The sequence below is a fragment of the Amphiura filiformis genome, chromosome 10, assembly GCF_039555335.1.
Source record: "Amphiura filiformis chromosome 10, Afil_fr2py, whole genome shotgun sequence".
NCBI classification, from domain to species: Eukaryota; Metazoa; Echinodermata; class Ophiuroidea; order Amphilepidida; family Amphiuridae; genus Amphiura; species Amphiura filiformis.
This window is the reverse complement of record NC_092637.1, coordinates 26,020,193-26,043,248: the sequence shown is the minus strand read 5'-3', so window position 1 is coordinate 26,043,248 and position 23,056 is coordinate 26,020,193. Positions and strand designations below refer to the sequence as shown.

General features: G+C 40.1%; 1 protein-coding gene across 1 annotated transcript in view; it reads right to left on the bottom strand.

The window, feature by feature from the left end:
• The window catches only part of LOC140162692 (lysosomal cholesterol signaling protein-like), a 74,299-nt gene that overhangs the window by 33,272 nt on the left and 17,971 nt on the right, over positions 1–23,056 (bottom strand). The window contains 2 exon segments of the mRNA XM_072185966.1: positions 2,535–2,728; positions 4,426–4,631. Of these exon segments, the coding sequence (XP_072042067.1) occupies positions 2,535–2,728; positions 4,426–4,631 (400 nt within the window).

The window sequence follows — 23,056 nt, the reverse complement described above, 5'->3', positions numbered from 1 at the left end:
GAATGAGCCGGCGTTTTGAGCGTTTCGACATTTTTTTTTATGGAACATGAGAGCACCTCAGACGTATCGAATTTCATTTTGAATCTGAAGCATGTCTTTCTGATATCAAATAATTTTCATTTTTGACAAATTTTCGATATATAACAGTCCTCGAAGTAAATTTTATAAATCTAATGATATATTCTTAAAGTGTATGTAGCTGGGAGGAAAAGCCGACGCTCAATTGAAAATTTTGACCTTGCATATTGAAGATATGGATTTTTTCCCCAAAAGACCCAATTTTTTTTGGTGTTTTGGGGAAAAAATCCATATCTTCAATACGAAATATCTTCATCCCACCTACATACACGTTAAGTATAAATCAAGAGATTTATAAAGTTTACTTCGAGTAGGCCTACTGTTAAATATCAAAAATATAAATTTTTAATGTTTTGCCATAAAATGTGTATTACATTGCGAATTTCAAAACATCAAAATTATTTGATATCAGAATAAACATTCTTCGTAATCAGAATGCAATTCGATATGTCTGATGTGCTCTAATGTCCCAAACGTTCATACCCCTTCCCTTAACTGGGAGCAAAATGCCACTTTCGAATTGCAAATTTGTGCGCGCTTCGCCAATCGCCATTTGTCTCCTTCAATGTTCATATTTGATTTATTGGCAGCTAAACATGCTACTTTTGCTCCGCTGCAACATATTATGTTCAAGGATTTTACACCAACCTCCCTCCCTCATATCACAAAGAAATTTACGCCACTGTTGCCCCCCCCCCCACACACACACACAGTTATCACCATAGGCGTAGATCCCGGGGGGGATGGGGATTTATCCCCCCCAATATTTTGCCAGGGGTGGTCCATACAATCATCCCCGATGTTGATGCCTGATAATGGGTTTCTGACCAAATTAACCTCATATTTGCCCATTTTAGCCCCAAAAGTGTAGAAAACCGTTGGGGCAGTGCGACAAAGTACCCCACTGTAAATATGTTGTTTTTCAAGTTATAACGGCTAGCCGTATATTTTGGATGGGGCTGTCAGCCTTGTATTTTCGCCAGCCTCTTAAAACGTCACGTGTCGCGTGACCTATGCCGCCTGGCCGCCGGGCCCGTAATGGCTCTCCGCGGCACTGGAGACGCCCCGTGAATGTGTGACAAAAATCGCTTGCTCCCCCCCCCTTCTCGGCTGGAAAAAACATTGCTTGCCCCATCCTTCGACTGGGCAAAAAATGTTTTCCCCCAGCTCCAAATTTAATAATTTCTTACAAATTTGTATTCATAGATAGAATTTTAGGAAACTCCACAAAACGAGGAATCTTGACTCCTTTTTTTTTGGGGGGGGGGGGGTTGCAAATTTCCTTCTTCTACGTCCTCATGAAAAGCCAAAAGTACAGCAAGCTTCACTTTGATACAAATGAAGTAAAAGAATATTCTGATTTATGGGCATAAATGTATTATTCACAAAGGATTTTTAGATTTATAGTAGCCCTTTTTCTTGGGGGGTCCTTCACCGAAGACACACTATAATTTCACCGTCCAAAAATGAATTAAAAACAAACAAACACAAACCAATATTTTTGGACATACTTTCTTTCAATGTTTTTAATATTGTTTTCCAAATGTTCTGTCTCCAATCCCACCTCCAAATCCTTCGGGAACTGATCCCATATTCCATGATGGATCAGCACAAAATTCTCAGCAGTAAAAACAGACCTAAAACTCGGGCCTACGACATTAAATATCAACAAGTTACTCCATTCTTTAAACTTAAAGTTTCAAATCAGTAGTAAAGACACTGTACCACTGTCAAAATCTATCAACACTCGACTTGACTTAGTCCTATTGTCCATATGCGTACATATGCGCGTGCGGTTTGCAAATGTTTGCTCATTATTTATCAAGGGAAGCTTCTTCAAATATCGCCGCGCCGCCAAGCTGCATTGATTGGTCGGTAATTGTAGTCGCTTACACCACTGCTTACACAAACGGTGAGGCAGTGAGAACACAGACGTGGTAAATAGAAAGATTGCGTGACTCCAAATCCGTAAAAGTGAACTCCCAGCATTTTGTGGGAGCTGGAAGTCAAATTGCCTACAGACTGGGAGGGTCCGTGTATTGGGTTGATTTTAATGCTATGTAATCTACATTACCAGTCGTTCTCCATGGACCCGAGGGAGGGTCTAAATTAGAGGCTACCACTTCGGACTTCTGGACAGGCATTATTATGAATGAAATCATAATATTCAGTCTCCTCAACAGCTAGTTTGGTTTCACGTCATTCATATTGTATGAAAAGAGCGAACCGCAATAACTGCTGAGGAGACTTCAGATCGACGACAATAGTATAAAGTTTTAAAAATTCCAACGTGTTGGGAGCTGCCTCCGTGGCGCAGTTGGTTAGAGCGTCGTATTTTTGTACGAGAGGTCCCCGGTTCAAATCCTGGTTACCCCCCTCTAACTGAACCAAATTTGGATAATTGTATGTGTAACAGAGATGTAATTGAGATGTATCGTCAAACACCCCATACTTACAACTTTGCTCCAATCAGAAGCGCTGGTACCACAAAATAGAATCCAGATTTGGCTTCAAACATGCCCACCATACTAATCCCTAGATAGAATAGGGCAGTAGCACTGAAGGATGAGGCTAGTACTTCTAAGATGCTGTCCACTGTCTTTGGTAGTGTTTGTTGAAATATAAAATTTGCTGCTATGCCTGCTACTACCTGAAAGGAATTATAGGGATAGTCATTCAGAGATGTGCAGGCCAAATTTAAAACAAGGTTTGTCTCAAAGCTCCCGCGCGCATTAGTTTATTCACCAGCATTAGTAAAAAAAAAATTGTTTCTTCTTTTTATTTTTTTTCTTCAGAAAAAGTGTAAAAAATATGATCGAATTGCCGTTTTTACAATTTCAGACCCCTGCTATTAGATTGCTTCACTTCAAAACAATAGCAGCATCACTTTATTGTTCAATACAACACTTCATACAGAAGAATAGGACTTTAAAGTTTTTTCACATTCGAAAAAAATCTTTGGTAAAAAAAAAAATTTAAAAAAAAAAAAAAAACGCATTTCGCATTAGTTTTTCAGAATTGGAGAGCTTTGAGACAAACCTTTTTTTATAATTTGGCCTAATCACAATCTACATGCAATAATTATTTCTGCACTTTCAGTACATTTAGTATTGTAGTAACTAAGGCCTATAAAAAGCAGATTTGAATTTTCAACTGATCCTAAAATCTGAAAAATAGGGACGGCGGTCCCAGATAGGTTGTCAAAAGATAATGGGAAGTGATCCCACACTACACATAATAAATATTTATGCAAAATATTATTTTTGCATTTTTGTGAATTTTTTCATTTTCAGCCAATTTGACAAGTTGACCTCAAATGACCTTTGACCTCAGTATGTGACCTTGAACACAACCATTACATGGAAGCTCCTGTGATGCAGCTTTGACTTAAGATTGGTTACAATTGGATGTGAACTATTCATGTGAGATCAGATTTTGTATTTTCAGCTGATTTTTCATAATTGGTATAAAATACATGTACACAAAATAATGTTGTGAAAATGTTTTGCCTGTTTGTAACTTATACTGCACTACCCATAAATCATTGTTTACCGCCATATCATGGTATTTTGTGGTGAACTTGCATTTCTTTATTGAATGTGGCAAAAAAAAAACTGACTGACCAACCATGACTTTGGAGCTCCAAATGCAATACTATTTTTTTAGGCCTAATATGCATGGAAAGTCCCCAGGGGGCCACTCATATATGAAAGTTAATTGTAAGCATCCGCGTGAAAGAAAACATGGATTTAGGGTGGTTTTGAAAAGCAAAACGAGGATCCGCGCGGATCCGCGATTAGGGTCTCAAAACACTCATTTTAGTAAAAGAAGGGGTGTTTTTTTTAAGGATGATCCTCGCTTAGGGTAATTATTTTAGATTACCCAATTAACGGACATTAGTGGTGACATATTTATCAAATTATTCGGCACAAAAGAGTGGTTTCTGAGCAATTTTACCAACCAGATTTTTTTTTTTTTTTCGGACCGACTTCAACAGTGCCAATTTTAAGCTTACCGATATCACTGTACCGACACACGCAATGTCTATCCTTGTTTGGGGGCAAATTTCTAACCAATTCCTCCCTAATAAGGTGTTTTTATAATGTCTATTGTTTTAGGGGTAAATTTCAAAACAATTCCTTGCTTAAGGTGTTTTTTTTTCAGTACAATCCTTGTTTAGGGTTAGTTTGACAAATTTTCGACATCCTAGCTTAGGGTCATTTTTGAAAGTCAATTCACGCGGATGCTTACAACTTTTATACATGAGTGATCCCCCCGGGTGGAAAGTGAACATTCCTATTGAAGTTAAATTTCTTGGCCTGCATAGAAATGGTAATAAGTACTTACCATCATTAGTATAGGATTGGTAGCCAACCCCTTTGTGACTCTCCATATCATTTTGAGTCGACTCTGCTGCGCCTCTGGAGCATCGCTGCCTGTCTGTATCTCCAGAGACAGAAACCCAGCCGGGTTCAAGAGACCAAGGGAGATTGGCGCAAATAAGTATAGGTATTGCACAAAGTCTGGGTAATGGTCCTTGTATACTGCTAATACTAGGTAAAGAGGTGAAAGAAATAATTGATTAACACCAACATAACTCATGATACAGAGCAGGGGCGTATCAGGACCATTGAGTCATGGGGAATTTTTTTTTTAATGTCCCACTGACTCATTTACTGGGATTTTAAACGCATGTGAAGTGAGTGAAAGTGTTCAATTTTAATGCTAAAATGGGCTAAAATGAGAACAATTGTGGCTTAAGGTGGTACTACACCCCTGGGCAATTTTGTGCCTATTTTTGCATTTTTCTCAAAAATTATAGCGCATTGGTGACAAGTAAGATTATAGGGGCAAGGACTACAACTACTGCACTGAAAATTTTATTTCAGCACAGACAACAGTTGTGGAGTTACAGTCAAAAATTTGACTTGTCTTGTCTTGAGTCACTGATGAAATTCCAGTGTAGTAACTGGATTCCTTGCCCCTATAAGATACATAACTTTTGTTACCAGTGTTTCATAAGTTTTTGAGAAAAATGCAAAAATAGTCGCAAATTTATCAAGGGGTGTAGTACCACCTTAAAAGCGGGCTAAAGGAAGATACATATATTACAACTTTTTGAGCGTTTGAGCTTTTATCCTTCAGCTGCTTGTCCTTTACATTCACAAGTTTCCCGCGAAGCTTGTTAACTGGTTTGAAGGAAGTGGAGATTCCGAAGGATTTGAAGTGGTTCTTCCTGAAATATAAGGTATCGTAACACAGGCTTTGCTGGTTTGACCACTCGCACCTCCAGTCTTTGGCTCCTATACTCTCCGCTTTAAGTAATCTCATGCATGGGACCGGGCCATCGGGACGATACCTAGCCGTCTATCGTGTGACCAACCCAAGTGATGAAGTCTGGTGGTTCCAGACGCAACGTAGCAATATAGTTTGATCAGCTCGTAATCGGCGGGAACTGTTAGGCTTTTACCACTACGCCGCAAAGTAGACCCACGTTAAGAGTGACATTGTTGACCTGTCTGGTCTATATTGTACGTGTTAAATAAAGTATATCCAAAGGATATGACTTACATAATAATGTGTGATACTTATGGCGAGTTGTCACAAGATATATTAGAAATAAAATATATTGATATTAATCCGCGATGTTATAAGGCCCGTCGATTACGAGTTGATCAAAGTATAGTTGCAAAAAGTAAGTTCCAGTATTAGATTTATTTCCAAAACTCTGAAACTGGAAGCATTGTTATGCAATACGAAAAAATGATAAAAACACAATACATTTTAGTGTCTTCTTGAATGAAAAAATGGTCTTTTCCAAAGTTGCATTCAAATGCATTGAAACAGTTGCTTGTGTTGCCTAATAATTTTTGGAGGTCAGACCAATAATACACAGGTCTAAATAAACTTAAGGTTGGTCTTAACCCTGGATTCATACATACACGCTATGTAACAGCGCGCGTGATTGGTCGAGAGCAGGGCATAAACAGCGTTTATGCCCGGTGTCCCGGATGTTAGATCGCCGGGTAGGAAAAGTGCAGGAAAATCGTGCATTTTAGTAACTTTTTTGTTATTATTTTGATGAAATAAGAATCACAAAATGTTCTGGTATGTATGAGCAGGGTTCATTCATATATTTTCATGACTAAGCGGTTGTTTATGCCCTCGGGCATAAGCGGCCCCTCGGGCATAAACAACCGTTTAATCATGAAAATATATGAATGAACCCCTAAATGATGGAAACTTCTGGGCCTCAAGTCTGGACCTAAAGTATATACAAGGCGGTTCTCGAACCACGAGTCTCGCCTGCTTTCGCGATTGCTTGCTTTTACAATTGCTTGCTTATGCGATGAACTTTGGCAATGGAAGTGTTATTGGCGATATGGAAAAAAATGCATGGTTAATTATAATTATGTGGAATTTCTGCATCATAGATATATAGAGACAAAGTGTAAATATTTGAATACTGTGTATATGAATGTGAACGGAAAATGCAAGTTAAGAAAAAGCAACATGATAATGAAATAGAAAACGTAATGATTTGGTGATGTTGAAGCCAGAATGTATGCACTCCATCAAAGTTGAGTGTGGTTATTTTTGACCCGAAATGCGGATTTGTAATAAATGCCAGGAAGGGGTTGTGACCATTTGGAAGCAAAATATTAAATAAGCTAAAGAGAAAGGAATCCCACCGGCTATTTTGGCCACTGGACATGAGTTCTATGGGAGAATTAATCACTGTCTCTATATGATTTTATGTAGACCTACAAACACAAACAATTTGGTTGAATTCACTTTGGTGTAAGTTGGAAAAGTATAAACATCAAAATCAGGTTTGAAAGAAAATGAACCAATTTCATTTTGGAAACATTTTAAATCAGGGTTTCAATTGTAACAAAGTACATTTAAATGAAAAAATACTGAATTATGTTTTATGAGGGAAATTGTGGCATGAAAGTGGATGGAAATGTACATCAACAAGGGCCAAAATGGCCAACTCAAGACCTGCCTTACATGCTATTCATCCACAATCTGTATTATTCTTGGCTTGTCCAATGTCTGTTTGGTGAAATACGGCATCAAGGAGAGTGGAATGGACAGGTGCTTAACATCTGTTCCCATGGTGGGTGGGTGGGGTGGGGAGTGATGGGGATGGGGATGTGGGTGAGTATGCAACCAGATATGTTAAAAATTTGGAGGGTCAAATGTCCAGTTTTTGGTGTGTTGATTGTTGAAATATAGTGACTTCATGCATGAGCTGTTGGTATCCATAGTTTTGTTGCAGATGAGCAGCAATTTTTCTATTTCCGGTGTTCTTCCCATGCAGATTCAGATTGAAGTCTCCAAAAATGACAACAAGGGAGTTTGGGGGATACAAACTGATGGACATGGGTTATAGCCATTGCGATATTGGCAAGTGTTTCTTTATTCTTGCAGTATATGCAGACAACGGTCATCTAGTGGTGGATGGTAATCATTGTAGCTTCTACATTCTGATAGTTTAATGACCTACATTCACAAGAAAGAGATGGTTTGTAGTAGATACAGCTGCCGTATGGGCTTCTCTGTTGTGTGAAATCATTTCTGTGCAGGTTGAAACCTGGTAGGGTAAATAGAGAGTTGGAGTCAGTGGCACAGAGTTTAGATTCCACGAAAAGGCAAAGGTCAACAACTTGAACATTGTAGTCAGCAAGTAAGGCAGGATGGTGAAGATGCAGGGATTGGATATTATGGAAGTATAGTTTGAGTATAAACTTGTCGGGGAAACTGTACAGTGGTCTGAAATTGAGGTACAAAGTAGCATGTAATCGCAACCTTGCCAGTTCTTTGTGCACTATCTTGTGAACGGTTATTTTAGCAAGATCAAAATCCCTGTCCTGATGATGTAGAGGTTTCCAAGTTTAGTGCCTCTACTCAGAGTGACATAGTGGAGATGTGCTAATTTCTTAGTTGGAAATGGTAGTTCTATGACATCCATTGTTTCCCTCCTTATTGGTTGGATTGGGACCCACTGTTTGTGTATACCAGCATGATTCAAATTTGAATATGCTGACCTAGCTTTGGAACCAATAAATTCATCATCAAATTGGACTGAAATGATGCTGGTCTGAATGTGTTTGGTGGTGCATGGTGATAGGTTAATCCATCTTCAGCAGCCAAATTTACAGTCAAATGTTCGTGGAGTCCAACGGCTGTGTGTACTTGCTTGCCAAATCCCATAGCATCACCTGGTTTTGAAGGAGCTTTCTCCAGTATATATTGTTTGTTTGAATCTGGAATGTCACCAACATCAATGTCTTCTGCTATTTGGGATACTTTTGAGATCGTATATTGATGGAAGAGATTGGTGTTGGGCTGGTTGACATTTTTAGTGTCATACATTAAGTTTGTTGCTTCAGAAAGATAATCTTGTGAAGTGGAAGCAGTCATTCTAGTTTGAAGTAACTTCTCATCTTTTTTGGTGTGCTGCCCTTCACGTCCCAGCATTGTATTCATACTCTTTTCTTTTTTGTCCATATCTACTTACACCTTCAGATATCTGTGTTAAGTGTTTGTGATGGCAGCGTGATATGTTCTTCATGTCTCCAAGGGTAAAACTACAAAATATTTTCTCCATAATGATTGTCTGGATCAATCTGCTTACTATATTTAACATAGCATAGAATTTAACTAGTCTTACATTTTCTCATAATGTCTCCATTATCTAATTTGATTTCATCTGTTTGAGCTGTGTCACAATTGTCTGAACTATATGGGTCATCATCTCTGTTATCTTGCACGGTGTCTTCTGGTAGATCTTTGACTTTGGTTTTGACCTTCTTGTATGTAGATTTCAAATCATACTGTGAAACAAAGTCTGCACAGCACATTGTTTCCAGTGATGGGGGTCGTTGCGAGTAGCGCATGATGATGTTTGTACAGTGTACTTTTAGTATATCTTCACAGTTATCTGGAAGCTCTTTAAGAGTGTCTAAGCTTTTCAATAGAACTGGTCTATCATCTGGGGAGAGGTGTTGATAAACATTCTTCATGCTTTTTTGGGCATGCTCATATAACTCACATTATACATTTTGTACATTATTCAGACATATCCAATAGTTACATATTGTATGTCTGTGTTAGCATGCCATATGCTGTCAAAATGTTGGGGTTGTATCCATTTACACGCACATCACATGGGTTCCTCTTTAAGAATATCTTTGTATCCTTTAGGGAGCTCCTAATGGCTAAGATGTACACTTCTTCTGTCATGTCAAGTGCCTTTAAGAAGGCGGTGAATGTCATGTGCAACATGTCCTCTTCATTTGTGGCAAGAAACTCAGTGATGTTCTCCCATGTTGTAGTATACCTTTCTCTGTCACCAATTGGCAATGGTTCCAACACTCTGGTAGATCGCATAGGAGGAATTGGGAAATGAAATCTACATGTAGTTTTCTTTTTGCTGGTCTTCTTCATGCATGTATGCGTATACCGATGAATCTGGAGCTTCACCACATGTTGATCAATATTGTTAGTTGATATTGTAATGTACTTGTCAAGAAATTCTTAAACATCTGTATGATTGTCAGTAGAGACGTTGAAGGTGCAGTTGAAATAGATGTGTAGTTTGGTGTGTTGAATTATGCCATTAAATTCATGTCCAGTGTTGCCCAAAGTGGTTTGTGATAGCTGTAGTAGGATTCTAGAGTACCTGCTGTAAAACATGTTGGTGAAAGGTTGGTGAAGACCAAGTCAATAGTTGTAAGTCCATTGGTAGTGACTTCATGCATGAGCTGCCGGTATCCATAGTTTTGTTCCAGATTGTCAGCAATTTTTCTGTATCCAGTGTTGTTCCCATGCACATTCAGATTGAAGTCTCCAAAAATGACAGCAGGGGAGTTTGGGGATACAAACTGATGGACATGAGTTATAGCCATTATGATATTGTCAAGTGTTTCTTTATTCCTGCAGTATATGCAGACAAGGGTCACTTTGCGGTGGATGGTAATCATTGTAGCTTCTACATTCTGATAGTTTAATGACCTACATTCACAAGAAAGAGATGGTTTGTAGTAGATACAGCTGCCGTATGGGCTTCTCTGTTGTGTGAAATCATTTCTGTGCAGGTTGAAACCTGGTAGGGTAAATAGAGAGTTGGAGTCAGTGGCACAGAGTTTAGATTCCACAAGAAGGCAAATGTCAGCTACTTGAACATTGTAGTCCGCAACAAAGTCAGGATGGTGAAGATGCAGGGATTGGATATTATGGAAGTATAGTTTGAGTAACTTGTCAGGGAAACTGTACAGTGGTCTGAAATTGAGGTCCAAAGTAGCATGTAATCGCAATCTTGCCATTTCTTGCTGCACTATCTTATCAACAGTTATTTTAGCAAGATCAAAATCCCTGATGTAGAGGTTTCCAAGTTGGGTGACTCTACTCAGAGCGACATAGTGGAGATGTGCTAATTTCTTAGTTGGGAATTGCAGTACTGCAGCATCCATTGTAGCACCTTGAGATTTGTGTATTGTTTTTGCAGCAGCTAACTGCAGAGGATATTGCATGCGGTTTATTTTAGCATTTCTATATCTTCCTACTGGAAATTCTCTCCTGATTGGTTGGATTGGGACCCACTGTTTGTGTATACCAGCACGATACAAATTTGAATTTGCTGTCCTGGCTTTGGAACCAATGAATTTGTCATCAAATTGGACCCAAATGATGCCCGGCTGAATGTGCATGGTGGTGCATGTTGCACCATTGGTTAATCCATCTTCAACATCCAAATTTACAGTCAACTCATTACGGAGTCCAACGGCTGTGTGTACTTCCTTGCCTAATCCCATAGCATCACCTGGTTTTGAAGGAGCTTTCTCCAGAATTCTTTGTTTGGTTGATTCTGGAATGTCACCAATAACTATGTCTCCTGCTTTTTGGGATACTTTGGAGGTTGTAGCTTGATTGAAGATGTTGGTGTTGTGCTGGTTGACATTATTATTGTCATACATCAAGTGTGTTGCTTCAGAAGGATAATCTTGTGAAGTGGAGGCAATCATTCTAGTTTGAAGTAACTTCTTATCTTCTTCAGTGTGCTGCCCTTCACGTAATCTATTAAGAAGTTGTGCAAATGTGTAGTCATCTTTTTGTCTCATAACTTCTGTTAATTCAAACAATTTGAAGTTGTCTATCCACAGGTTTGGTGCAAGAAGGGCATAATCTTCATCAGGTGGGTCAAAAATCCAATGGTCCTGTATTGGATGCAGTTGGAAAAGGTCACCAACTCCAATGACAGTGATGCCCCCAAATGGCTTATTGTTTCCAAGAATATCTTGGAGTCGTAGGTTGATGAAGTTCAACATTCTGTACCCACACATAGAAATTTCATCTATCACTAAGACCTTCAAGCCATCAAGTTTGGTTCTCATGGTATTGAGGTTAGAGCTGCTTAGAGGTTTGTAATTAAAGCCCTGATTAGCCGGTATTCCAAATGCAGTATGTATTGTCACTCCTTTTATTAGATATGCTGCTTTTCCAGTTGGTGCAGTGAGGAGAACAGTTTTCTGTTGTGGGTTAATGGTATGATTTTGATTGAAATGCCGAACTAAGGCTTGGTATACAGCATTAGTGACACATGTCTTGCCAACTCCTGCGCCACCGCTGAGGAAGAGAAAGAACTGTTCTGTAGAGGTTTTCACTTGTTTCAAGACATGAAAGAAAATTTCCTTTTGTTTCTTGTTTAATGATCTCACAAGTTTTCTATATTCAGCATCACTCATCCTGTTTGTCATCAATTCTTCTGCAGCATCACACCCTGCAGCAATCCGTAACCCAAATTCTATCCCTGTGTCATACTCTGTATGATGGTCCTCCTCTAGTGGAAGGTAATTGGACAGTGTCTGTTGTGAATCAAATTGATCTTTTTGATTCAAATGACTTGTGTTTGGTGCAACATCATCATAAATGTCATTGTCATTTGAATCCTGTGCCTGCTGCTCTCGAGCCTGGTCTAACTCTTCGGCATTGTATTCATACTCTTTTCTTTTCTTGTCAATATCTTCTTGCACCTCCAGATATCGCTGTTCATAAGTTTGTGATGGCAGCTTGATATGTTCTTCATGTCTCCAAGGGTAAAACAACAGCATACTTTCTCTGTAATAATTGTCTGGATCTTTCTCCTTACTATATCTAACATAGCGTAGAATCTTACTTGTCTTTCGTTTTCTCATAATGTCTCCATTATCTAATTTGATTTCATCTGTTTGAGCTGTGTCACAATTGTCTGAACTATATGGGTCATCATCTCTGTTATCTTGCACGGTGTCTTCTGGTAGATCTTTGACTTTGGTTTTGACCTTCTTGTATGTAGATTTCAAATCATACTGTGAAACAAAGTCTGCACAGCACATTGTTTCTAGTGATGAGGGTCGTTGGGCGTAGCGCATTATGATGTTTGTACAGTGAATTTCTTCAGAGTCATCTGGAAGCTCTTTAAGAGTGTCTAAGCTTTTCAAGAGAATTGGTCTATCATCTGGTGGGGAGGTGTTGATAAATGCAACACTTCTTGTGGATCTTCTTAAGGGCATTTGCATAACCAGATAGCATGCTTCTTGTGCACTTATTTCTACGTTTCGTAGAAACTTGTTACCAACTGTCCTAACTTGTTCTCTTATATCACTGTTACCTCTCTTAGCTTCTTGGCAGGCATTGCGAAGCAATTCACTCATGCCTTTTTCAGGCTTGCTCATATAACTCACAATATACATTATGCAGGCATATGCATTAGTTACATATTGTATGTCTGTGTTAGCATGCCATGCTGTCAAAATGTTGGGGTTGTATCCATTTACACGCACATCACATGGGTTCCTCTTTAAGAATATCTTTGTATCCTTTAGGGAGCTCCTAATGGCTAAGATGTACACTTCTTCTGTCATGTCAAGTGCCTTTAAGAAGGCGGTGAATGTCATGTGCAACATGTCCTCTTCATTTGTGGCAAGAAACTCAGTGATGTTCTCCCATGTTGTAGTATACCTTTCTCTGTCACCAATTGGCAATGGTTCCAACACTCTGGTAGATCGCATAGGAGGAATTGGGAAATGAAATCTACATGTAGTTTTCTTTTTGCTGGTCTTCTTTTTGCATGTATGCGTATGCCGATGAATCTGGAGCTTCACCACATCTTGATCAATATTGTCAGTTGATGTTGTAATGTACTTGTCAAGAAATTGTTCAACATCTGTATGGTTGTCAGCAGAGACGTCAATCTTTGGAGCATCGTCAATCCAAAGAATACCGTGGATATGTGGTGACCGCGCTGCTGAAACTCTACTCGGTAGAAGAAGTCCACAAGTTTGCCAAGAGGGTTGATGTCGTTCTTCAAGAAATCAGTAAAGAAGCGGTTTACTCTATTATCAAAGAATCTTGATACTGTTACAGGATCTGCGCGTAGCAATCTTGACTTGGTTTCCCATGTCATGTCAGCTGCTGCTTCTTCACTGATAGTTTCCCCATCAACTACTTTAGCTAGAGCAGTCAAGAGTTCTGGCCATCGAGTATCTGCAGCTGATAGACTAATAAACCATGTGGGAACTCCGAGTTGGCGCACCATTGCAAAGGCATCCTTTTGGGCTGCTTCCCAGTATGCTGGTGATCCGCGAAGTGTCCTAAAAATTTTGTAGCCTTCATCAAGCTTAACCATATTGGTAATGGTTGTCTCATTTTGGAAGTCACCAGCTGCCCTTACCAAACACAACTGCCTAATAGACAGTTAATAGGCAGTTCATAGGCAGTTGAAGACAAATGACTGCCTAATCAAACTATCAACAAGAAGTTGCTGGAAAATTAGGCAGTTGAAGGCCTGTGACTTAGGCAGTCAAAGAGCTTGACAGATATGAAGGTCTATAATAGGCAGTCACTATATGAAGCTCTAATACTTTGATTTTTTCAATCAAAATGAAGCTCTAATACTTATGATTTTTTTTTTATCAAAATGAAGCTCTAAATGAAGCTCTAATAGGCAGTCAGACCTAATAGACAGTCAGAAGCTAATTTGCATAAGTCATGACCTGGTCACATGATCACCAACTGCCATTTCAAATTTGCTGTTGGATTCAACAAGCTGCATGTTCTTTAGATGGTGGTGTTTTAATGGTCTCTTCACACAAATCATTCATTCTTTATGGGGAATTTTATACTACAGATGACTATACACCTATTGATGCACAGGTAAATTAAAGGTTTGCAGGGTTGCATGCAAGCAGTATAAATGTTGTAAGCTTATCAACTGCATGTACAGATAATGTGTACACAGGCTGCTGAATTTTGCAGTATGTACTTGCATGTATCCAAAATTAGTTTTCTGTGATAACTTAATTTTTGCTTTCTAGCAACTGCAAATTGGATTCATATATCATTGGCAATAACTGATACATCTAAAAGGTTGGGGATCGGAGGTATAGTGGTACACTATGCCGCAAAGTATATAGCATGTGGTGTACTGATGGGCCCGGTTGGCACCTAGGAATCGGGCTAGGAGTCTGAAACTTTAATTGTTAAACAAAATTGTCCGGTCCTTCGATTTTATAGTTTTGCATTTTACTTTGTGTTATCATGTCATTATATGGTGTACAATTTAATGCTTGATGGGACTCAAAATCATTTAGTGTTTAATCAGGAACAGGGCTAGGGGAGTTTTCACAGGAATGTGAGGAGGTATGTGAGGAGTACTTAGCACAAATACAATTATAGATCTCCTCGAATTGAAGGAAATGCCGGAAAAGACATCCTAACCCCCATAGGGTTCTCCACTTTTAGAAGATCCTTGAATTACTGCTTTTTGGGTCTAACCTCCTCGAATTCCTGTGTTTGTAACCACTCAGCTCCTGGTTTCGCACGCAGTGCACACGCGCATTGGCCGCGAGTCTCACACATTGGGTCACTTTCTCACGGTCTCACGCCAGGGTAGTATAATCTCACTCCTAGGTAGTAAATCTCATGCAAAACGCTGGAAAATGAGTAAAATCTCACGCATCATCAAAATAATTTGTTGCTCCTACCCCCGCCTTTCAGATTTTCAAACGCCATGGCTCAAATAATGGGTCAAAATGAACATTGTAGTCGACAAATCCCGGTAAGAAATTATGGCATGATTGATTGTCAGCTGAGGGCATATGCTACAATCAAACATTCCCCAATAATTCATAACCAAAATGGAAAGTAAGTACTTCGATTCATGAAAACAAGTTTCCACAGCAAATCGGGAGACGTCCAGCGATCTTCCTGTAAAATCACAAGCTTCCGTTTTATTTGAGGCAGTTGACGACTGCAAGGACTGTCTTTTTGGAATTGCAGGAGAACGTTTTAGGTCTGATGGAGCCTTCAAGGAGAGCTGTTTTATAGTGCATTTACAATAGAATGTAAGGAGAAAATGGTAAACTAAGGAGAGCTAAAATCACTCTCCTATATCGGATTTAAGGAGAGCAGCTAGAGTGATTGCTCTCACTCTCCTCAAAAGGCATGTCCCTGCAACTGCTTGGATTAGAGCTTCATCTGAGGCAGTCAACTGCCTAATTTAGAGCTTCATTTGACTGCCTAAATTAGAGCTTCATTAGAGACTGTCGACTGCCTAAATTAGAGCTTCATTTTAGGCAGTCAACTGCCTAAATTAGTGCTTCTTTTGAGGTCGACGACTGCCTAAATTAGAGCTTCATTTGAGGTGAACTGCCTAAATTAGAGCTGAAGGTGAAGGTCTAAGAACTGCCTATAGTGCTTCATTTTGCCCATTTTACATGTCTAGGTACTGCCTATGTGCTTTCAGGTCTATATAGAGCTTCATATATCAACAGCTTCAAGTGACTGCCTGTATTAACTGCTTAACAGACTGCCTAATAACTGCCTAATGAAGGCTTTCATTTCGGTAAGGGTGTGTATACTTTCCCTTTGGTTTTTACTCTGCGCATGGATAGCCAAACTTTGTCCTTTATTTGCTTCATTTGAAGCTTCTTGGCTTTGAAAAAAATGTTGGACAGAGATTTGGCTGCTCTACGATCACGATTGCGTAGCTCTGCCTTACATATGTCACCATAAGAGACTTTGACTTTTCGATATGAAGGTCGCTTGTTACCGCAAAATATAGTTGGGTACGCCAATTCCTCTATATCTTCAGTTAGTATGCTCACAGGTGTATTGTGCTCACTTGGTGCACAGTTCAAAACATGCTGTCCATCATCTGTATATTGAAATGTTGTCATCATAGTTTCTCCAACAGGATTTGGCTCACTATCTGGGTTTTCCTCTGTCCAAGAATTTTCAGTTTCTGTTTCTTCTTCTGAATCAACATCTGGAGGACAGGGGGCACCAAGCTGCTTACTTGCATCATCAGTAATTTCTTTCTGAAAGTCTGTAGCCCAATCCTGATTAAATCCTGCAGGAACGTACAGTTTGTACAAGTCCGAGTTCTGTAGCAGATGTTTTGTTGCAGCAATACATTTTGCTGGTCGAATATTTTGAAACAGAAAATGACTTTTGTATCTTAATCTCCGTTTTAATTTGACCGGTATAGTGTCCGAATCTTGCGTCCGCTTTGGGAGCATTTTAACGGTTTTCAAGTTATCTGCAGGTACATTAACTGCATTGCCATGCACGGCAGCTTGTGCCCCTCGAGGCAGCTCACGGAGTTGAAAGAAGACATTCACAGGGGAGACTAACCTTTCCTCTAGCTCAGTGAGTTCCAGTTCCTTTGGTTGTGGTGGGAATGTCATACCATTTGCAATCGAAAGCTTTGGTATTTTCCCTGTTTTTAATCCATTGCTACAGGTATGGCATAACCACTGACCAGGGACGCTTGGATGGGGTTTAACTGACTCTCTAAACCATAACTGGTTGCATGACGTGCATGCATATGTGCATGCATCCTTACAAGAGCGTCGGAAAGCATCGATTAATTCTTCAACTGAAGCAAAATGTTGTCCCTTCTTCTTGCGTCTTCTGTCTTGTTGCCTTTCTTGTTGGCGATATCCTTTGGTGGCTCTTTTCTGTTTGATTCTAGCTTTATTTTTGGCCCTTTCATTTGTCTTTATTTCTGCACTTGCTCTCTTCTGAGTCATCCGAGCTTTATTTGTGGCTGTTTCTTTTGCCTTGAATTCTACGCTTCTTCTTTTCTGTTTGATTCTAGCTTTATTTGTGGCCCTTTTGCCAGTCTTCATTTCTGCACTTGCTCGCCTCCGAGTTATTCGATCTTTATTTGTTGCTCTTTCCTTTGTCTTGTATTCGGCAGATGTTCTTGTCTGTTTCATTTTAGCTTTATTTGCGGCCCTTTCTTTCATCTTCATTTCTGCACTTGATCTCTTTTCTGTCATCCGAGCTTTATTTGTGGCTCTTTCTTTTGCTTTCATTTCTGCACTTGATCTCTTTTCTGTCATCCGAGCTTTATTTGTGGCTCTTTCTTTTGCTTTCATTTCTGCACTTGATCTCTTTTCTGTCATCCGAGCTTTATTTGTGGCTCTTTCTTTTGCTTTCATTTCTGCACTTGATCTCCTCTTTTCTGTCATCCGAGCTTTATTTGTGGCCCTTTCTTTTGTTTTGTAGTCTGCAGTTGTTCTTGTCTGCTTCATTCTAGCTTTATTCGCGGCCCTTTCTTTTGCCTTCATGTCTGCACTTGATCTCTTTTCTGTTCGTCTAGTTTTATTTTTCTGTCTTTCAAGTTGCTTGTAGTTTTCACTTTTACGTAGTTTTTGCATACGCTGACTCTGAGTTACAGCTGTTTGACTGTAGATACAATTATGCTTTTGAAACTTCTGAAAGGAACTGTATAAGCGGTTACATTTTGTGCACCATGTGCATTTATGATTCATCAGTCTCACCTGTGATGAGTATGATTTGTTGCACTGGAGACAACGATGCAGTTGGTAGTCAGCTGCGACTGGGCAGCTGTGCTTTTGCAACTGAATAGGAGTGCCAAATGTACCTTGACATTGGTTACACTTGTATCCTATGTTTAGAGGCTGAGCTGGAAATGGAATTAATGGTTGACTGCGGATGCAATTATGCTCCTTAAATTTCTGGAAGGAACTATATAAGCGATTGCATTTCTTGCACCATGTACATTTATGATTGGTCAATCTCTGCTTTGATGAGTATGACTGCTTGCACTGGATACAGCAATAAAGTGGGTAGCCAGTTGAGATTGCACTGTAGTGTTTAGCTTGTGTACATTTATGCTGGCAGTATAATTTGTAACTTCCAAATGTATGTTGACATGTTGGACACCATGGACAACTATGTTGTCGTAATTGAATAGGCGTTCCAAATGTGGCTTGACACTGACTGCACTTATATTCTCTGTTTCCATTATAGGCATGTGCCCCTTTATTGGTCAATAAAAAGGAAGTCACAGTTTTATGAAACATGTCCAATGTACAATATGAACCTTCCACTGAAGCGAAATGCTGTTTCTTCCACAGACGTCTTCTGTCTTTTTGCCTTTCTTGTTGTTGTCTTTTTTTGTGTGATCCTAGCTTTATTTGTAGTTCTTTTTAGTCTTGAATTTGGGAGTAGATCTTTGCTGCCTCTTTCTAGCTTCATTTGTGGTCCTTTTCGTAATATTATATTCTGGAGTTGCCAAGTTGCTTGTAGTTTTGACTTGGACGTATAGTTTCTGCATACGGCAACTCATCGAGTTATAGGTGTCAATTGTTGACTGTTGAGATTGCACTGAAGTGTACAACCATGGACAACTATGTTGCTGTAATTGAATAAGAGTTCAAAGCAATACCTGTGGCCCTTTCTGTAAGTTGATTGTAGTTTTGACTTGGACGTATAGTTTCTGCATACGGTGACTCCCGAGTTACAGCTGGTGTCAGTTGTTGACTGTTGAGATTGCACTGAAGTGCTTACCACCATGGACAACTATGTTGCTGTAATTGAATAAGAGTTCAAAGCAATACCTGTGGCCCTGTCTGTAATTTGGTTGTGGTGTTGACTTGGACGTATAGTTTCTGCATTCAGTGACTCCCGAGTTACAGCTGGTGTCAGTTGTTGACTGTTGAGATTGCACTGAAGTGTACCACCATGGACACCTATGTTGTGCTAATTGAATAAGAGTTCAAAGCAATACCTGTGGCCCTTTCTGTAAGTTGATTGTAGTTTTGACTTGGACGTATAGTTTCTGCATACGGTGACTCCCGAGTTACAACTGGTGTCAGTTGTTGGCTGTTGAGATTGCACTGAAGTGTACCACCACGGACAACTATGTTGTGCTAATTGAATAAGAGTTCAAAGCAATACCTGTGGCCCTGTCTATAAGCTGTTTGTGGTGTTGACTTGGACGTATAGTTTCTGCATACGGTGACGCCCGAGTTACAGCTGGTGTCAGTTGTTGACTGTTGAGATTGCACTGAAGTACTTACCACCATGGACAACTATGTTGTGCTAATTGAATAAGAGTTCAAAGCAATACCTGTGGCCCTGTCTATAAGTTGCTTGTGGTGTTGACTTGGAGGTACATGTATAGTTTCTACATACGGTGACTCCCGAGTTACAGCTGATGTCAGTGGTTGACTGTTGAGATTGCACTGAAGTGCTTACCACCATGAACAACTATGTTGTGCTAATTGAATAAGAGTTCAAAGCAATACCTGTGGCCCTGTCTGTAAGTTGCTTGTAGTTTTGACTTGGACGTATAGTTTCTGCATTCAGTGAGTCCCGAGTTACAGCTGGTGTCAGTTGTTGACTGTTGAGATTGCACTGAAGTGCTTACCACCATGGACAACTATGTTGCTGTAATTGAATAAGAGTTCAAAGCAATACCTGTGGCCCTGCCTGTAAGTTGCTTGTGGTGTTGACTTGGACGTATAGTTTCTGCATACTCCCGAGTTACAGCTGGTGTCAGTTGTTGACTGTTGAGATTGCACTGAAGTGTACTACCACGGACAACTATGTTGTGCTAATTGAAGAGTTCAAAGCAATACCTGTGACCCTGTCTGTAAGTTGCTTGTAGTTTTGACTTGGACGTATTGTTTCTGCATTCAGTGACTCCAGAGTTACAGCTGGTGTCAGTTGTTGACTGTTGAGATTGCACTGAAGTGTACCACCACGGACAACTATGTTGTGCTAATTGAATAAGAGTTCAAAGCAATACCTGTGGCCCTGTCTGTAAGTTGCTTGTGGTTTTGACTTGGACGTATAGTTTCTGCATTCAGTGACTCCCGAGTTACAGCTGGTGTCAGTTGTTGACTGTTGAGATTGCACTGAAATGTACCACCACGGAAAACTATGTTGTGCTAATTGAATAAGAGTTCAAAGCAATACCCGTGGCCCTGTCTATAAGTTGCTTGTGGTGTTGACTTGGACGTATAGTTTCTGCATACGGTGACTCCCGAGTTACAGCTGGTGTCAGTTGTTGACTGTTGAGGTTGCACTGAAGTGCTTACCACCATGGACAACTATGTTGTGCTAATTGAATAAGAGTTCAAAGCAATACCTGTAGCCCTGTCTGTAAATTGCTTGTGGTGTTGACTTGGACGTATAGTTTCTGCATACGATGACTCCCAAGTTACAACTGGTGTCAGTTGTTGACTGTTGACATTGCACTGAAGTGTACCACCATGGGCAACTATGTGGTGCTAATTGAATAAGAGTTCAAAGCAATACCTGTGACCCTGTCTGTAAGTTGCTTGTAGTTTTGACTTGGACATATAGTTTCTGCATTCAGTGACTCCCGAGTTACAGCTGGTGTCAGTTGTTGACTGTTGAGATTGCACTGAAGTGTACCACCACGGACAACTATGTTGTGCTAATTGAATAAGAGTGCAAAGCAATACCTGTGGCTCTGTCTATAAGTTGCTTGTGGTGTTGACTTGGACGTATAGTTTCTGCATACGGTGACTCCTGAGTTACAGCTGGTGTCAGTTGATGACTGTTGAGATTGCAGTGAAGTGTACCACCACAGACAACTATGTTGTGCTAATTGAATAAGAGTGCAAAGCAATACCTGTGGCTCTATCTATAAGTTGCTGGTGGTGTTGACTTGGACGTGTAGTTTCTGCATATGGTGACTCCAGAGTTACAGCTGGTGTCAGTTGATGACTGTTGAGATTGCAGTGAAGTGTACCACCACGGACAACTATGTTGTGCTAATTGAATAAGAGTTCAAAGCAATACCTGTGGCCCTGTCTGGAAGTTGCTTGTAGTTTTGACTTGGACGTATAGTTTCTGCATTCAGTGACTCCCGAGTTACAGCTGGTGTCAGTTGTTGAATGTTGAGATTGCACTGCAGTGTACCACCACGGACAACTATGTTGCTGTAATTGAATAAGAGTTCAAAGCAATACCTGTGGCTCTGTCTATAAGTTGCTTGTGGTGTCGATTTGGACGTGTAGTTTCTGCATACGGTGACTCCCGAGTTACAGCTGGTGTCAGTTGATGACTGTTGACTGAAGTGTACCACCACGGACAACTATGTTGTGCTAATTGAATAAGAGTTCAAAGAATACCTGTGGCCCTGCCTGTAAGTTGCTTGTGGTGTTGACTTGAAGGTATAGTTTCTGCATACGGTGACTCCTGAGTTACAGCTGGTGTCAGTTGTTGACTGTTGAGATTGCACTGAAGTGTACCACCACGGACAACTATGTTGTGCTAATTGAATAAGAGTTAAAAGCAAAACCTGTGGCTCTGTCTATAAGTTGCTTGTGGTGTTGACTTGGACGTATAGTTTCTGCATTCAGTGACTCCCGAGTTACAGCTGGTGTCCGTTGTTGACTGTTGAGATTGCACTGAAATGTACCACCACGGACAACTATGTTGTGCTAATTGAATAAGAGTTCAAAGCAATACCTGTGGCCCTGTCTATAAGTTGCTTGTGGTGTTGACTTGGACGTATAGTTTCTGCATATGGTGACTCCCGAGTTACAACTGGTGTCAGTTGTTGACTGTTGACATTGCACTGAAGTGTACCACTATGGACAACTATGTTGTGCTAATTGAATAAGAGTTCAAAGCAATACCTGTGGCCCTGTCTATAAGTTGCTTGTGGTGTTGACTTGGACGTATAGTTTCTGCATATGGTGACTCCTGAGTTACAACTGGTGTCAGTTGTTGACTCTTGACATTGCACTGAAGTGTACCACCATGGACAACTATGTTGTGCTAATTGAATAAGAGTTCAAAGCAATACCTGTGGCCCTGTCTATAAGTTGCTTGTGGTGTTGACTTGGACGTATAGTTTCTGCATATGGTGACTGCCGAGTTACAACTGGTGTCAGTTGTTGACTGTTGACATTGCACTGAAGTGTAGCACCATGGACAACTATGTTGTGCTAATTGAATAAGAGTTCAAAGCAATACCTGTGGTCCTGTTTGTAAGTTGCTTGTAGTTTTGACTTGGACGTATAGTTTCTGCATTCAGTGACTCCTGAGTTACAGCTGGTGTCAGTTGTTGACTGTTGAGATTGCACTGAAGTGTACCACCACGGACAACTATGTTGTGCTAATTGAATAAGAGTTCAAAGCAATACCTGTGGCTCTGCCTGTAAGTTGCTTGTGGTGTTGACTTGGACGTGTAGTTTCTGCATATGGTGACTCCCGAGTTACAACTGGTGTCAGTTGTTGACTGTTGACATTGCACTGAAGTGTACCACCACGGACAACTATGTTGTGCTAATTGAATAAGAGTTCAAAGCAATACCTGTGGCTCTGCCTGTAAGTTGCTTGTGGTGTTGACTTGGACGTGTAGTTTCTGCATATGGTGACTCCCGAGTTACAACTGGTGTCAGTTGTTGACTGTTGACATTGCACTGAAGTGTACCACCATGGACAACTATGTTGTGCTAATTGAATAAGAGTTCAAAGCAATACCTGTGGTCCTGTCTGTAAGTTGCTTGTAGTTTTGACTTGGACGTATAGTTTCTGCATTCAGTGACTCCCGAGTTACAGCTGGTGTCAGTTGTTGACTGTTGAGATTGCACTGAAGTGTACCACCACGGACAACTATGTTGTGCTAATTGAA